This window comes from Anser brachyrhynchus, assembly GCF_964034855.1.
Source record: "Anser brachyrhynchus genome assembly, chromosome: 4".
Taxonomy (NCBI): domain Eukaryota; kingdom Metazoa; phylum Chordata; class Aves; order Anseriformes; family Anatidae; genus Anser; species Anser brachyrhynchus.
This window is the reverse complement of record NC_137698.1, coordinates 12,155,868-12,174,145: the sequence shown is the minus strand read 5'-3', so window position 1 is coordinate 12,174,145 and position 18,278 is coordinate 12,155,868. Positions and strand designations below refer to the sequence as shown.

The window sequence follows — 18,278 nt, the reverse complement described above, 5'->3', positions numbered from 1 at the left end:
TTAGTTGATGAGAAGCTCAACAAAGAAGAAGCCACCAATGTGCACTTGCAGCCCAGAAAGCCAACTGCATTTTGGACTGCATCAAAAGAAGTGTGACCAGGAGGTCAAGGGAGGTGATTTTCCCTCTCTACTCTGTTCTCATGACACCCCGTTTGGAGTACTGCATTCAGCTGTGAGGCCCCCAGCACACAAATGGCACTGATCTTTAGAACAAGTCCAGAGGAGGGCCACAAAGATGATCAAAAGGCTGGAAATAAACTCTGAAATAAAAGCATTGGCAAGATATGCTGTTTTAGGAGCTGTTGAGTCCAGAGGAGGGCCAAGGGTCTGGAGCACCTCTCCTACAAAGACAGGTTGAGGGAGTTGGGGTTGTTCAGCCTGGAGAAGAGAAGGCTCCGGGGAGGCCTTTTAGCAGCCTGACAGTACCTAAAGGGGACCTACAGGAAAGCTGGGGAGGAACTCTTTGTCAGGGAGCTGAGTGATAGGACAAGGGGTAATGGCTTTAAACTAAAAGAGGGTAGATCTAGATTAGATATAAGGAAGAAATTCTTTATTCTGAGGGTGATGAGACTGCCCAGAGAAGTTATGGATGCTCCATTGCTGTAAGTGTTTAAGGTCAGGCTGGATGGGGCTTTGAGCAACCTGGTCTAGTGGAAGGTGTCCCTGCCCATGGCAGGAGGGTTGGAATTAGATGATCTTTAAGGTCACTTCCAACCCAAACTACTCTACGATTCTGTGATCTTATGATCTACAGGTAAAAAGCCCAGAATACTCAATATCTGTAAGAGCCCCAGAAACGCACGTGTTCTTGCTACTGCAGTAATGCCAGTTTAATACAATGGAAGACTCAGTGCCCACTGAAGAAAATCATATCTCTTAACAGAATCTATCAGTGCTGCAGAGGAGGAATTAGGCCATTCTACCCGATATAAATCGGAGCAGCTCAGTGGAAAGGCATAGCAACTGCTTTGATACAGCTCACTGCTTACTTTTTGCATTTAAGTGAAAAAATCCGATCAATCAAATTAACACAACACATCCAGCATAGAAATAAATCACATCCCTTCTCCAACTTGAAGATCTTTGCACTTTCACAAACCCAGTCCTTGCTAACTCACCTACCTGTTCTCCTCTATAGATAACGTATTCAGCATATGCAAGTCCATTCACACTTGGCCTGCCAATAACGGAATGGTGCCCTGGAGGGGCATGAGCCATTTTCATTGTACTGAACTGAAGGAAGGATTTCCCAAGGGTCACTCTACAGAAGAGCATTTGTCTAAAAAGAAACAAAAAAACACTGCATTAAAATATCTTACTGCGAGATGTATGCTTCCAGAGTGATTTCAGACTTTTACTTTGTTGCAATTAATTTCTCAAGTGTTTTTGTAGAAACTATTTTAGAAGCCAGTTCTAAGGCTGTATCATAAAAACTATTTCTTGACATGCAGAAAGGAAAACACACACTTTGTCTAGTCATTGTATGCAGGCTTGCTCTAGTTCATTTTCTATATAGCTGTTGCAAGAAGCTGAAATTCTGTGTTCAAACCAGTAGGATGAGGACAGGTGTGTCAAAGAGCACATTGACCTACTTCAGTACAAAATAAAACAAAGCTGTGATTAAGTCCTGTTCACCACCTCCAAAATTATCTGATCCACTTTGCACTGCTTGTTTCTTCTGAGAGTGCCTGGACTTTAATTGCTCTTTTTGCCTGAGTCTTCATTTCCAAAATTGATATGTCAAGTCTCCTTCCTGAGCCGCAATTCACTTTGATTTACACTCACTTTGACCTTTCTGTGGGACTTGCTGCATTTACATCTTTTTTTTTTTTTTTTCCCCTGGCCTTGACAAATGGAAAGCTGCATTTTTCCTGCCATGACCTAGCTCAAGTGGCTATTCTTCCCCTGCAATTCATCCTGTGTCAGGATCATAAAAAACAGGACAGCCAGAGTTACCTATAGGGAACCCTGCTGAAGACATACCTGTGGCAGATGTAACAGGACCTGTCTTTGTGTGTGGGACAGCCTGTGCCTCCCCCTATCCCGTACACGTACTGGTTGCTTTTTGAGGAGTTCTCTGCAAAGTAAATTCCAGCTCCAAACATTCCTCCAATGTATGCATGTCTTTCATCAAATCCTTTATGAATTATTGCATTAATAAAAGGAGACCCTAGAATACACAAAAGGATGTGTTACCACACAATATTTGTTAAGTAGTAATACTGGACTCTATGTCAAGAGGAGCTTTTTCTGCCTCAAACAGACCATTAGATACCGGAAAGTGTACCCAGTCAGCTGGAAGGAGGCGATACCCAGCAGGATGCAGTGATGTGTGGGATTTACTGTTATATACCAAAATACCACATGTGACTCATGTCTTACTCATTTTACAGACCTCGTTAAGTGACTTCCCCCCCACACTTCAAATTTCAGCACAATTTATCTTGTCAATGCACATCTTCTCCATCAGTCAGTACTCACTAAGATGGGGCAAGTTTATCAGGACAATCATACACAAAAACAGTGTCCTGCACAGAATTATAGAAGGATCTAGGGCAGGAGGACTCTCAGGCAGTTGTCATTTGCAGGCACTTCTAGATGCTTCTAGAGAACACGTTGCTCAAACTCATGGTTGGTTTTGATTCCTTTCCCAGACAGCGGCCTGGAGTGCCAGGGTAAAATGTTTTTTACTGTGTGGTGCTCCTCTCTTTTAGATGATACCGTCTTTCTCTCAGCAATGTATCATCCTCCCAGTAGTTACCAGCAGCTTTAATGGAAATGATTGAGATACTGCTTTTGAAATATTTTTTCTTTTGGTATGCAGTGTGCCTTTTGGGATTGCAGTAACCACACAGACTACCTCTACCACCCCTCACCCTTGCATTATTAATGTAGAAATACAATTACTGTACAGGATGGTGAACAGCCACATTAACATTGCCTGTTGGTTCTTGTATGCTTCTCCCTTTTTTTTTTCTTTTAATACCAGCACGTACAAATAGATATCACTTCATTACCATGAAACAACATGCGCTCGTTGTGATGGTTGTGATTCTCTTCTGAGACCTCCTTCTGTCTGTGACAGAATCTCTCCCGCAACTTCTTATTCACGACTTTTTGAATCTGCAGTGGTACAACAGGTCTAAGCATACCATTTAAATGAAACGAAATACAGTTTCACAGAGTTTGCAGAAATTCTACAGGGAAACTCTCAGTAAGACACATGAATGGTATGAAAAAAAAAAACATCTGTTCTGCATATAAGGCTAAAATTTTAAACCCAAGTCAGCAACGCATGCTTGGATGTTCAATCTATTGTGAACTGCAGCTTAAGTTGTCAGGTTTAAGGAAGGCTTTCGGGCTTCACCCCTCAGAGCATGTAATACCACCAAGAACTACAGAACGCCTGCAATTCTTCGCTCCTTGCTTTGGCCTCTGTTGAACTGAGATAGCTTTTTGAGGCTGGCTGTCTGGTTTAGGTTTAATGTTCATGAAATGAAAACTCTTGAGGAAAAGAGAAGTGTGAATATTGGAAACTATATTTCAAGATGTTCAATTTATCTTGAAATATAGTTTCAGCCACATGCTCTAATATCACTGTGGTTTTTGTAAAGGACTGGGAGCAGGGTGGAAAGAGCTTGTTTCAAAAAAGTCAGGATGTATGATCTCCTGTGCTAAGCTGTAAAAGCTCTGTACAAGCTCACTTTTCAAACAGCTATGTAGCAAGGATTTCCTGGAACTTGGGAGCTTTCTGTTCTGATTTCCCCTCACTTCCCCCCAAAGCACAGCAAAAAGAAAAAAAAAAAAAGAAAAAAGGAATCCAAGAGTGTACTTTCCCCTTCGAAAGCTTACACTCCATTTTCTGACATATCAGTGCTTGCAAACAGCTATTTTTCTAGTTGGCAGGGGCAAGGAAGGATGTGCTGAGATCCAAAGTAGCACAAGGATGATAGGAACTCTTAGTAAAAAGTCATACTCATCCTTTCCTCCTACCCCAAAACATACTTTAAAAAGGAAATAAAAGCCTGGGAAAAGATCCGTGCTGCAAAGTCACATACAGAAGTGATAGACTAAAATTAAATCAGGCTGTGAAACATAAGTCAGGTTCTTCAGCATTTTTATCTTCATCACAACCATCATTTCCTCAGACTCCTTTAACAGCACAAGGATACTTCTTCCTCACTCCATGTGCCAAGCACACAATCAGTCATTTTAGTACTCGGTGCTTGCTTTAACTCTTTATCTGAATATTATATTAACAAAGAACTTCAAATATAAAAGGATGATCCCATTCTGTGTGCCTGCATAAGTTCCAACTTATTTTACTAAATAGAATTATGAGGCTTTGAAACTTACCCTGATGACATTGTACCTGTTGAAGATCCCGCCAGCATTTCCACCATCCCTGTGCTCCCGGATTGTGCTTTGCATCTACATAAATAAACATAACTGAATGTTTGGCACACAACACTTGCTAGCAAGGCAAAATATTCATGCAGTATCTTAATATGTCACTGGCAGCAACAGACTATCTTGGTTGAAAACGAGCTAAAAGGTGTCAAAAAAAGACATCAATTTAAAACTGAGATACACCCTTATTTCTCAGGCAGTCAACACACTACACAATTCCACAATATTGTCTGAGAAGTTGGATGTTTCTATTAAAAAGACTGTATAATTGTAATCTAGATAGGAAAGAGAAGAATATTGGCACTTGCTATCAAAATCAGATACAAATGGAAACCTAATCTAAACCTCCCTTAGATTAGAAAAAAATTAAAAAGTAATGCACATACAAGATGATCATTTTGAAGTAATGCCAAATGTTTCTACTGTACAGTGTTCTAGTGTTAATATACATTGTTTCTAGCGTACAGTCTGTATTTCTTAGTGGTAGGAAAAGGCTTGCACTGTAAATTTTCTTATGTCAATAGCAGCTCCTGAGAATTTCAACAGTTCTAATTGTTTTTTCCAGAGGTATTTATAGCTACAGCAACAACCTTTAGTAACAAGTCAAATAAACATCCCAATTTACTCTGGTAAACACATGACACTTTCTGCCAGACATGTTTACACTAAAAATCTGCAGACTCCAGACTGCAGAGTTACTAATGAAAAATATTCCATGGTAAGATGGCAGCAACCCTGAGTATCCAGACTTTTAAAAAAAAAACTCCAAACGCTTCCGTGCTACAATGTAGGAACACTACACATAAACAGTGAATGCACAATAAAACGTTTCCTTCCAACACAACTCTTCAGAAATTCTCTTTTCTGTTATGCTTTTTCTTTCAAAATGGTATCTGCTTTTACTTAAATAAAAGTGTGCGGGGTGGGGGTGTGGGGGGGAGATAAAATTATAGTCAACTCTCAATTATCCAAGAGATGTTTATCTGTGTTACAGATTAAGTAAACCACTGAGATGAGAAAAAAAGCGTGTTCAGATGCAGACACAGCCTGAGCACAGAGAATTCCTACAAGCTTGTGAGGCCTTCATCTCCCACAGTCTTCACTCACGGCCTGCCTTTCTCTGGCAAACTGTGGAAACCTTAGTTATGAGACGACACCCAAAACACAACATGAACAAAGCAAAATTATGATAGCAGTAAGTGAGCAACCACACCGCTTATTAAAAAAAAAGAAAAGGCAAGAAACAGAAAAAAAAAATCCATAATCAGTATAAATTAAAACAAATAAACAAAAATGCTCTAAACTCCAAGTCAGATCTATGCAATTCACCAAAGCATATTTTATCACTTTCAACATGCTTTAACTCTAAGGATTAGGTGAAGAGAAAAATTCCACCAAGAAAGATATTTGCAATACCTCCTCTTCAACGGACTGATACTCCTTATCGTCAGGAGCAAGGTCAAGGAGAATGGTCCCCTGACTCACACAGTGGAAAGTTAAATAAGGATTGGTGCCTACAAACAGAAGAAATTAAAGGAGTAAAAATCATCAGGAGAAAACACTACTAGACTTCTTTCTATTCAGCATCATAATTTTTCTGCTTATATAACCCCAGTATAGCAGGAAATGCAAAATAAGCACAAAGCAGAAAAGTAACCCTGAAAAGATAAAGCACTTTTGCTAGCAGCAAAAAAAACTAGTCTTAAAACAGAGAAGGAAAATGCACGTCTGACAACTGGATTTTCCCGTGTGCTTTCAAGAGAAGCACCTGAGAAGTGTGGGACAGCAAAGAACTCCATCAAGCCCACGCTTCAGGATACAGCCAGCCTGTGGGTAGGTATGTAGGGCAATTCAACCCAAAAGTTCCCTCCTCAGTCAAACAGGGTCCCTGCAAATGGTCACAGCTTCCACAGCTCCCTCAGGGGTGTCCATTCTCTGGGAAGGCAAGCAGTCACTCCATCCTTTATCAACCCAATATACTCTTTATCTGTCACAAGCCACCAAACCATCAGGCTTATCAGCAAGTACATTTTTCCCAAACCCAGATTCTTTCACTTCCTGGTATTGATGCCTACATTTACAGAAGATGACTGCTGGAAGCCTGTTCTATGCTACAATTAGACTAACAAGTGAAAACGTCATATTTACCTTGCTGGCCTCCTAGAAGTCTCTCCACACCTTTTATCAATTTGTGGCGGTGTCCATAGGCATTAATCCCTATTTCTTTAAGCTCCTCATGTCCCATGTCTGCCAACACATCCAGGGTTATCTGGAAAGGTGAAAGACCACAAAAATCACCTGCCTGATTCCCAAGGCTTTAGCCTGAACACATCAGTTCAGAAAACAGAGTGTATTCATGCTTCAACCAAGACAGTATATATATATATATATACATATATTTATATATATATATTTATTATGTTTTACTGCTCTCCTTATTGCTGCCACCTTCTGGCAAGCCTCTCCCTATTACAGGACCATACGCAGCAGCTACAGCCCAAATTTTTGTAGAACTTTAACTTCTCTTACAGCAATTAACAAGAGATGGTTTTCACAGAAGCTTGTTAAAAACATTTTTGCTTATGTAGAAACAGGATGCATGGAGGTGCTAGGACAAGTCAAATCATGAGAATATTTCTGAAGCATTCAAGGTCTCACCTTCTATTGTAGTTCAAAATTTTCACTACACAAACAGAAACAAGTATTCTGTATGTTTACTAATAAATGTTAAACATGTTTCGCATCAGTATGCTATGGTGTATACTGTTACTGTGTGTATATATATCCACATGTGCATTAAGCCAGTGAGTCTGCCATGCTAAGTCATGCTCAAGTATTCCACTACTCTGGGAAATAGTGTTGTGAGGACAGGCATGACTATTCTGTTGTAATATACAACTACATCCACATGGTGTTAAATGTCAAGGTCATGGAGATTACTGATGGAAGCAGAAAGCTAATAAAATGTGCTGTCAGATGAACTTTTTTTTTTAAAGTTAAAAAGAGCAGGAAATAACCACTAGGTGTAATATGTGTTTTTTATTGCTATAAAGCAATTCTGTGCCAAGGTGATTCTGTGAAACACAAAAAGATTTAATATGAAGGAGATAACTGTATAAAGTCTACTTCCAAATTTACACATTAAACTGGGATTGGAAGCTCAGCAGATAATGGGAACCCATACAACTTGGTTCAAAAGCAGGTAGATTGTTAGCACAACTGGACTTGCAGACATCAACACTACAAACTGAGTATCACTAATCCACAGGAAAGCAATTCAAGCAAGGAATTACAGCTACCCTGAGCATCTGTCCAATTGAGCAGAAACACCTCTAATGAGACTGCTGTGGAAAAGCCTCTGAAGACATTCATCACATGCACAACATTAAAAAAAAATACAGAAAGCACACAGGTATTAGACAGCACCAGCACAGACCCAATATGGATATTTGGCTAGAGCCAAGTTGAGGTGCACATGAAGGTAGTGCAGTGCTTGGGACGATAAACTTACTTTCACCAGAAAGAAAAACCTACGAGAGGAGCTAAACAGTTTCAAAATGATGAATCTGATTTACACTGTTAAATCTTATTAGCAGGGCAAGATCTTAAAAACAGGTTAGGAGTAAAGGAAGCAAAAGTAGGACAAAAGCAGCATGGCAAGAGAAAGGTGTGAAAAATAACAAAACAAGTAGAATACAGGTTGTTTTGAGGTTGGTTTGCTTCTTAAAAGAACCAGTTCCAAGTTGAAGCATAGGCCCTTTTCTTTAAGCATAAAAAAAAGTATTATAACAACACGCTCACTTTGGGGAGATACCTCTGTAAGATTTCATGGGAACATTTGGAGATTTTTCTGTAACACATTACATTTCAACTATTTGTTTCCTGACCCATCATGAAAGATTAGCAGCAGAGGCCTGAGAAGAAACACACCATCAAATCCAGTCTCCTGCACTTGTACCTTTCATTTCCACTAGTGTCCGTCCATCTTGTTCACACAAAAAGTCTACTGAACTGTAACACGTTAAATCTAAGAAACAGTACATAAGAATAGGCCTCAAATACCTTAAAGCAATGTAAGCTTGAGAAACTGGCAGTCATCATTTTTTTAAGAAAGTGAAAACCGCTGATACCTGAATCAAACAGCCTCAGAGATTTTCATCTCTACTTCATTGAAAAGCATTTACCAATTCTTTTTAAATTAGGGATAAGGCTTATTAGCTTAGTCTATCTTTAAAACACAAAAAACACTTGCCACTTACCTGTTCTGTCTCAAAGATGTCCCGAAGGTGTTCAAGACCCAGGCTTTTCAGGAACTGGGTGATGTTCATGTCAAGACCAGAAACTGTAATAAGAAAAACAAGTCATTTTAGCCCAAGCGCCTGAATTTAAATAAACAAACAAATAAACCATCACTTTTTTCTTAAAATTCCAGTCTGATTTTTTGTACAATCAACTTTTCTATGTCAAGAAGAAATAAATCGCTTCCATCGTGTGAAACCTCTGTGCAAAGCTCATCACTATTCCCTCCCTCAGAATGAAATATTAAAAAGCACAAATGATCTGTGGCAGAGGTACATACTGCAAGAAGAAGGAAAGGAAGACTGGGTGTATTTTTGCTATATGTAATCAGCCAGATCATGTATTCTAGATTACTAATCAAAAGGTTTAAAAAAGCCTTAATGAAATCCCCCAGCTTTCACTATCGTAATTCTGTCATCAAACTAATTTTCATTGGATTTTCTGGATAAAATCAACAACATACATCTGGGGACCTAATAAGATCTGCCTTTGTACTCAGACCTAATCACCAACAGCAAACAGATGAATAGCCAACAACGTTCCTGAAGGAGCACACGAAAACAGAACAAGCATCAGACATTTTACAACGTGGACAACAGTTCAGGCGGTGAAGTATTTTCTGGCTAATCAGAAATACTTTTCAGATAGAGCAAGAGCTGTTGTGAATCTAAACTACTGTACTTCTGGCAATGCAAAGTTGTCCAGCAGCAAATGCACCTTCTCCCTCCTTCCTTTCAGTTCCTGCCGCTCCATCGCCAGCATTTGATGTCCCTCCTACTGCTAGTTCTGCCAGTGGCCCAGTGAGGTTATCTATACTGCTGGCAGCAGAGAGGCAGGATGGTGTAGATGCCGGTGAGATCAGGGAGGCACTAACAACAGTAGCTTGAGGCTTAAAGCACGTAGGCAAAGCTTCTGGAGGCATCGCATCTATCAGCAAAGCTCGGATATCATCAGCCTGAAAAACACAAAATCATTCAACGTGAGGTGCTGTTATACCACAGGCCACTGACCTCTGCAAAGAGTTTGTTCTTCTTCTTCTTCTTTTTTTTTTTTTTTTTCCCTAAATTGATCACTCTGTTCCCCCAGTTAAAAATAAAATTGCCAATTTTTGTAACATGGGAATTCATGGTTGCAAGAACATTCTGATTCATTGCTCAGACATGTGAATTGAGTTTTCCAATTCTAAATCTCTGTAAGAAAGTTCATCTAATTTCCCTTTTGGCAGAGTGACTTCACAGGTGTTAAAGCCAGGAATAGCAATGCAGCAACTTCATCGGAAATCCTCTGCAACCTAGGCCATGCAATGCCACCTCAGTTTCTCTGCTGGTCTCAATTACTAGTCGAGCATTTTGCACTGGATCAAAATTTCAATGGAAAAACTCCACCGTTCCCATAGTATATTATAGCAATGTATTATTTGCTATAATAACCTCTTACAGTGTTTAAACAAACAAACAAACAACAAAAAAAAAAAGACAGGGGCTACAGGACAAGTATAAACCTGGCTAAAATTGGATTGCAAAATGTCTTTGTTGACTAAATTAAGCCGGACCCTCATTCTTCAAGAATTTCCTCTTTGCAGGTCCTCATAGAACATGATTAAGAATACCTTCACTTTCCCACAGAGAAATCAAATAGGTTTCCTGTATCTCTCATCACAAAGCAGGTTTCCCAGAGCTCAGATTATTCTGGAGGATTTATCTTGAACTCTGCCTAAGTCAATCAATATCCTTTAAAAGATTCTTGCACCAGAACTGGCCACAGCATCCCGTTTGGTTGCAGTATCAATTCCATTAAGAATGTTTAAGCTGGGACATACATATTCACACAACCTTACTAGGCTTTCTAACCAGCTGCCACTGCCACCAATAACAAGAAAATTTCAGGTGCCAGTTTTAGAAAAGGTTTGACAGCCACCCACTAATCTTAGGATGTTGTTTTGGACTTCTTCAAAAAAAAGAACTGAGGTAATATGCAGGCACTGAACATAATCATCCTCTAAATGACCCCATTCTGCCTCATCTCATTTTCCTTCTGGGTTCAAATAAATAATTACAAACAGTACGCAGACTGACTATCACTGGGGACATTTCAGATAGCTTTATTTCTGGAAATGAGAAGACAGATCCCAGGAGCGAATTTGAAAGCAGAGGGAAACCTTAAATCTCAAACCATGTTAAAGTCTCAGCTTAAGAAAACAGACTGGGCCTGTGGGTAAAAGAAATCACAAACACACACATCCTGGAAATGTTCATTCCCTTCTACCTCAACACAGTGAAAACTGAGGACCACTGATGCCATGGAGGCACAGAAATACATTTAATGTGCAGAGCAAATCTGCCAGAGTAGTCTGCAGCTAGCACTCCAAGGAGAACTTACTGTAGCCAGGTCTAGTGGTGTCTGACCCTCTTGATTCTTCATGGTTGGATCTGCTCCATGAGCTAACAGCAGAGCACAGAGCTGCGTCCTTCCTTTTTGTGCTGCTTCATGCAGTGGTGTGAATGCCCACTTATCTGTTGCATTTACACACGTATTGTATTTGATCAACAATGCTGCAATATCCACATGCTAGAAAACACAAGAACACCTTAATCAACATGACACTGATAAAACATATGGGATCAAGCAAAGGCACAGAATTATCTTTGTGCCAAATCACCCAAAGGACATGCTAAGTAGTATGTGCCAGCTGCAGGATCAGACCTGATACATTACCCAGCATAACATCTATAGACTTAGCTTTCAAAACATTTGTAGAGATTTGAACCGGAAACATAAATTTATGGTGCTGCAACATTTGTGATACTACACTAGAAGCTCTAAACACCAATGTGTTGTACTGCTGAGCCACCACGCAGATGTTTGCATGCAGAGCTTTACTGAACTGTCTTTCTTGCAGGACCTTGAACCCATCCAAGGCAACACAAACTTGTTCTTTCTCCAATCATATTTTGTGAGAGAAATGTAATTGATAAAACTCACTATGTTGTAAGGGGACAGCTATTTTACAGGTGCTATAAAAGTAATGATCTTACAACCTCACGCTTCCATCAATATCCATCTCTGAAGTTTCCTGTGTTGGAATAAGAAAACAGAAAACTGGAGAATATTTTTTTTCCCTCTCTTTGACCACTAAAATTACTTGTGGAATATAGCTTAGAAATAAAAAAGCAGGTAGTCAGAGTGAGTAGGTAGGAGCATGAAACATGCAACTTGTAAGCAGAAGCACAAATACTTTTGCCAATGGATTTCACTCTCCCTCTCAACAGCAATTAAGTGCCTCTCAGCAGCCCTAGGAAAACGCTTGCTCTCCAAATAACTGTGGTTTGAAAAGACTGCTGACATTATTTTTCCCGTCTTCCAGACTTTTAAAGCAATTGCTGTTCGTGTGTCTTCTCTGCCACATGACATGAAACCCTACTGAAGGACATGCTGAATGAAGCACCAGGTGGGAGAACCGAAGAGAAAATACTTTATGAGGAAAAGGTTTGGTCTGTGAAACCTGCCAGCAATGAACATCTGAAACCAGTACTCTTCTCCTCTCTACCTCCCATTAGAGAGATCTGAGTGGGCTGATGACAGCTCAGAAGTGTGGGGCACCACAGGAAAAGCATACAGAAGAGCATCAGAACAGCCTCATTCACTTTTCCTACAAAAAGCAAGGCAACCAAATGAGATTGGCATTATGATTTTTTTTTTATGATTGTCAGCTTGAATCAATCTAATATTGCCACGTGCCAGTAAGGAACATTCTACCTTCACTTAGAACATGTGCTTTGGTTTGCTGTGCTCTAAAAGAGCACAATCTTCACATCAGAATATATCTCTACATCTAAGCAATGTCCTGGGCATTTAGTACTTACGGTAGATGCTGATGAACAATATTGCTTGGTATTAGGACCCAGCAGTATAAAAGCATTCTGTATGGCATTTCTAAACCAGTATTTGGAACTTTTTGCTTTTTAGGACACTGGAAGCCCAGACTGACATAGAGAATCAATGCAAATGATGCAGGCTGTATTTTACTGATACATTCTGCTTAGAAACATGGTGAACCCTGCACTTCTTTTTCTTTTTTCCACGTGGCTCTCCAAAAAAAGTGTACTGTGGATCCATTAAGATCACCTCTACAACATTTTGCTCTTCTTGTGCCACAGCCATGAAGAAATGGAAAAGCATACCATTAGACCATCAAAACCACTGGTTTTTGAGCTTCATGTCCTCTCTCTAACCATAAGCATGCTCCTGGGATCTTCTCATGCACCATCTCTGTACAACTGCTCGCAAGACGTTTCTTTCTCACCTCATCCACAATTAACGTCTGTTTAAAATCAATCTATCAGGCACCTGTGCAAGTGGTACATGCACAGATGGAGAAAAGAGGGCCTGCCTCATCCAAAATGGTTTGAATCACCTATTGCAGCCCCACTGTAGCAGACATGTCCCCCAGAGCAACACTCATACTGCAAACTTGGTAGCAGCCTTTCAACAGTTCAGCATTGTCTATTTTGGAAGCTGACCCTCCTTCTATCATAGATTGATAGCACCCCTGGGTTGTGCTACATGGCAGCTTCCATGCTGTAGACTCATAGCCTGTCCTGCTTGGCAGTAGCTCCCTGCCAGAGACCAGCTCTAACAGACTTTCACTTCCCTGCCATCACCTGGATATGATCCCCTCTTCCTTTCATACAAGTCTTTCAGCACCAACTTGAGATCTTGCCTGTTTCAGCAGTCAACCCAAATTTAATGCTTTTCAATGCTTTACATCCGCTTGCTTGCATAAAGGTTACCTGCTAGCGGTCTTTCTAAACTGCTAAACCTGAATCTGTACTGTTTAGTTAGATCTATAGGACTGCAAACAGGATTCACAACAGCAACTTAACCCAACAAGTATTTGATGCCATCAGAGGCTGAATTTGTTCACAGCAAGACAACTGCAAAATAACCAGCTTTGAATATGTTTTTTTATGAGTTCTCTGTTGGTCTGCTCACAAGCAAAAGTACCTGTACCTACCCCATAGGATGCTGCATTATGTAGGGGTATTAATCCTCCTTTGTCCTGGGCATTAACATCAGCACCGTGCTCAAGAAGGTATTCAGCGACTTCCAAATTGTTGTAACCAGCTGTAGAAAGGACACAAGAAAAGAAACTGAGTATTAGGAGAGCTAAACCAAACAAAAATCTCCCTCCTTGGAGACCTTCAAAGGCCACCTGGACATGCTCCTGGACAACCTGCTCTAGGTGTTCCTGCTTGAGCAGAGGGGTTGGAGCAGATTACTTCCTTCCAGTCCCTTCCAATCTTAATCATTCTCTGATTCTGTGAAAGCTGGTAAGTCACCCACCTGCAAGATGTAGCGGAGTTGAATTTCTTCCCTGGGTGTCTCTGCAATTGATATTTTCTTGAGTACACAGCTTCTGCACTCGTGCCAGGCACCCTTTCTTGGCAGCGTCGAGCAAAGCAGCATCTCCTCGCAGTAAGTCCTGGATATCTGTGTCTCCTTCTTTCACCAAATCTAGAGGAGTGTTCCCGTCCCGATTCTTTTTTGTTGGATCAGCTCCATGCTGCAAAGAGCAAAGTGGAATACTACTGTCACAACCATGAGCAGCACATGTAAGCACATCACTATTTTGTGGCACTGGATAGGAAGTGAGGGATTTTGCCAATCTGCCATCATGAAGTAGCAACTGCTTATGTCCGTATGTATACAGTTGTATACAATAAACTCAGGAGCTAAAGCCTAATGTGTTGGTCTGCAGCACACCCGTATGAATCTCAGGTCCACAGGCAGGAATGGCAGTGCTCTGTGAGAGCTGCCAATGTCTTTCTTGCAACTGAAGTAGCTTCAAGAACACACCCTGCATATAGTCATATCCCAATGCCACAGAAGATGCTAAAAAAAAGCTTCACACTGCAAATACCTGTTGGTATTTGCCCTGCTGGTAATACCTGCTGGTATTTTACCTGTTGGTATCAGCCCTGCCCTACTCCTTCAAACTGGTTTGCTCATGTGTTTCCTCAGTATGCCATCCTCACCTTGTGAAGTCAGGCCATGTCACTAAATACCACGCTGCTATCGAAAGGCACTTGTTTGAGATAGTAAATAGAAAAATACTCATTTCTACACTTTCTGTTATGTAACAGCACCATCTTAAGCAGTTTACAGGTCCTGCAAAGCAGTAAAGAGAACATTTAGGAGGGACAGTGGAGAAAGTGGATTTGGAAGACTGTTGGAGTATACCTGCACTAGTAAAACACGCCAACCAGTCACTGATAAGAACGCCGTACTGGGTCACGGGGCAAGGAGGGGAAGAAACATGTACAGCATATGGCATGAGTCATGTCTATGTACCATTTTGTGGGAGGACAGCTCTGTTCTTGTTCACTGCCAGCAGCAGTGGGGAAAATAAATACAAGTAAGGCATGGGCTGGTGTTGTAGTTCTCTGGCTGGCTCCTTCAGAATAATCAAGCACAGTGATCTATCCACCAGCAGCAAGTCTACCCTGCCATTTCTCACTGGTGATGCTGGCAAAGATGTGCTAATACGATCCACAGAGAATGACTGCGGATGAGGAGAGCAGAAGGAATCAACTGCCTTGTACTTACAAGGATTACAGCAATGTTCAGGGTGAAAAGGGTAAGCAGCAAGGGACAGAAAGGGACAGTATTGATTACACAGAACTCCACATTTCTAGTGCTTTCGGGAAAATAACTTTTTTTTTTTCACAAAACCTTTTAAAAACTGCAATAACTTCTCCCAGATTCAAGCTTAGATCCCTTAATTTTAAATACATCAAAAATGGAACTATTGAGATACTTTCCAGAATAAATATCTAAGTGAAGACGTAGTATCCTCTCAGACTCCTTCAAAGGCAAAGATGCAAATGAAGGCGTTATTTTAAAGCAAGGTGTTGAAAAGGAAAGTCTCTCCAGAAATGTCTGTATGTTATTGTTTCATTCTTTAAGCAACACAGGACAGGAAGAGCACAAGTCAGGAGAAGTCAACCTGAACATCCACAGCTCAGCAGAACTGACAGCACTGCCAGCTGGCATGAGACACACAGCAGTAAAAGCCCTGAGTAAACTGCAGTGTAAGCATGAACACCCAGAGCCTTTACAAAACTGTGTCATCTTAAGGGCACATTAGCTGTCGTGCAAGAGTGATTTCTAAACGCAGTATTTCACCATTTCTTTATTTCCTGTGTACATTCATTCGAGACCCTTCAAGCTGAACATAAAAGATGGATATGTTCCTAATGAAATGGTAAGAAAACTCCAGAGACCTCCAGTGCCTATGAAGCAACACTATGCTTGACAGATTATGAATGCTCCTATAGCTTGAGCTAACTTTGGTGTTCAGGTGGTACTACCAGGGCCATCACTGTGCCTACTCCACAGGTATTTCTGAATACCTTCTGGTTTCCACTGCAGATGTGTTTCACACTGATGTGCTATCCCTCCAAATGTTTTTTGGGTAATCAAATGAATTAATTGATGAGATAGGTGAGAAATAGTGGGGCTCTGCAGCAGTAAAAGAAAAAGCAGTGCAAGGGGAAGAACCTTTTAAGACTACCCATATTCATATTTTAAATGCTGAACTTCAGAGAGACATGAAACCACAGGGCTAAACCAGGCAAGAGCATTGGTAAGAAAACCCCCTCTAGAACCCTCTTTTACCATCCCAAGATAGGTTATGACCTTATGTTAAAAAATCTCTCAAATTCATGGAAACACGTTGGCATTATCTCATGTGTTTTACAGCTTCTTCTGATTATAATGAATCCACAGTACATTAATCTTCATTTCCTCCAGAAGCTTGACAGATTATACATTAACAATTTAAAATCTTTCATATGTCAAGCACCATGTAAAACCCACCTTCACTTATTGCTAGGTAACACACTCTTGCATAACTATTCACAAAGTTTCACTTAACTGCATGAACTGTTCCAGACAGGGATGAATAGGGTAAGGGTTTGTGTATTTTTTTTAAACAAATTCATTTTTTTCCAGTTTGAGAGTCTTGTCATACTTTGCTAATGGTAGCAGCAAGCCATGCTAGAGCAAGTTAATAAACCTACTAGAAAAAGTAACCATTCTGATGATTCTTTGTAAGTGAACAGACATTGCACAAACAATGAAAATACTGAAAGAACCATAAAGAACTCACTGAATGCAATTAACTTTGATTCTGATCTCCAGCAAAAAACAAAACATAAACACATTTAAAGACATATTTGAGAACTCCAGATCACTTACTTTTAATAGAAGTTTGCAGATTTCATATTTTCCTTTTGCAGCTGCTTCATGTAGAGGAGTGAATTTCCACAGGTCTGCTACATTGACAGAAGCACCATGCCTCACTAAGAGTTCAGCCACTTCGTAGTGTCCATAAGAACAGGCATTATGCAGGGGTACTAAGCCACTAATCAAAGAGAAAGTTTTTTTAGTAGCTACAGACAATAAAATCCAACATGCAATCATACAAAATTTCAATAGATAAAATACCCACTCCCACTGGACCGTAATCTGCATCTTTCAGCCTCCAATTTTCATGGCTTTATTTCCTTGCTATTAAAATATCAATGAAATGAACATAATCATCCTTCTTCACATCCCATATAGGAGACTTCTAAATGCTTAACAAGCACCAATGTTGCTAGCGCTTCAAGCAACTTCAATACTGTTAACAGCGGCAAAAAAAATAAATTGCAAGAATCATTACATTCTGATTTTGAATATTAGAGTGTAAATTTCAGAAGAAGTATACAGCTATACAACAGATTTGAAGCACAGTTATTAGTACTATATTAGCACAGCTGATACCACAGAAAGATGCCCAAATATTACTTTCAAGGGAGAGCCTAAAAATTCAGTATTGGAAATGTTTTAGCCTGCCCTGAAGCCCAACATATTGGAATGAAAGATCAAACACAATCACACTATCCTACACGATCAATTTGCGAATAATGAAAAAAGTGTAAATGATTTATCTTATTTAACTGAATAAATAACTAGTTAATAATAAAAGCTAACTAACAGAATTAGATAAATGACCCTTGTATTTTATCTCAGACAATTCAAAACTAATTTGTCACCTGAAATAACTGAGAGGCTGCTTTTAAGCACAGCAAAAGTCTCTGAAATGGACAAAAGGGGGAAGAGAAGGATCAAGGATTACATCGACCCGATATGTGCTTGACTGTGGCTTTCCCAGAAAGTTAAATGTAACTTTAATAGTCCACAGTCTCCCTACAACGAACTTCAGGAACAATGAGGAATAAGAAGAAAAAAAGAAAACTTTTCAAGAGAAAAAAATATGATGGTTGCTGAAATCTGAACCCAAATGAACAGAGGGGGTAGAAATCTCATACTAACTGAAACCATTGGAGCACATAATGGAATGAAAATGTACCCTTTATCTTTGGCATGCACATCTGCCCCATGATGCAACAGATACTCCACCACTGATACACGGTTATATCCTGCAGCAAAGTGCAGTGGTGTCGAATGACGGCCTTCCAAATCCCTACAATTCACATTCTGAGGGCTGCAAAGTTGCTGGAAGA

General features: G+C 40.1%; 1 protein-coding gene across 5 annotated transcripts in view; it reads right to left on the bottom strand.

The window, feature by feature from the left end:
- The window catches only part of TNKS (tankyrase), a 119,771-nt gene that overhangs the window by 8,864 nt on the left and 92,629 nt on the right, over positions 1–18,278 (bottom strand). For 2 of the 5 annotated variants that reach the window (XM_080588842.1, XM_080588841.1), the window contains 13 exons: positions 18,125–18,270; positions 16,969–17,134; positions 14,053–14,272; positions 13,724–13,833; positions 11,089–11,277; positions 9,427–9,664; positions 8,670–8,752; positions 6,559–6,679; positions 5,827–5,924; positions 4,357–4,431; positions 3,018–3,123; positions 1,984–2,170; positions 1,123–1,279 (listed from right to left, as the gene is read on the bottom strand). In XM_080588842.1, the coding sequence (XP_080444968.1) occupies positions 1,123–1,279; positions 1,984–2,170; positions 3,018–3,123; positions 4,357–4,431; positions 5,827–5,924; positions 6,559–6,679; positions 8,670–8,752; positions 9,427–9,664; positions 11,089–11,277; positions 13,724–13,833; positions 14,053–14,272; positions 16,969–17,134; positions 18,125–18,270 (1,896 nt within the window). Of the gene's footprint in view, positions 1–1,118; positions 1,280–1,983; positions 2,171–3,017; positions 3,124–4,356; positions 4,432–5,826; positions 5,925–6,558; positions 6,680–8,669; positions 8,753–9,390; positions 9,665–11,088; positions 11,278–13,723; positions 13,834–14,052; positions 14,273–16,968; positions 17,135–18,124; positions 18,271–18,278 lie in introns of all 5 variants that reach the window. The other 3 variants (XM_080588838.1, XM_080588839.1, XM_080588840.1) reach the window with 3 other exon arrangements.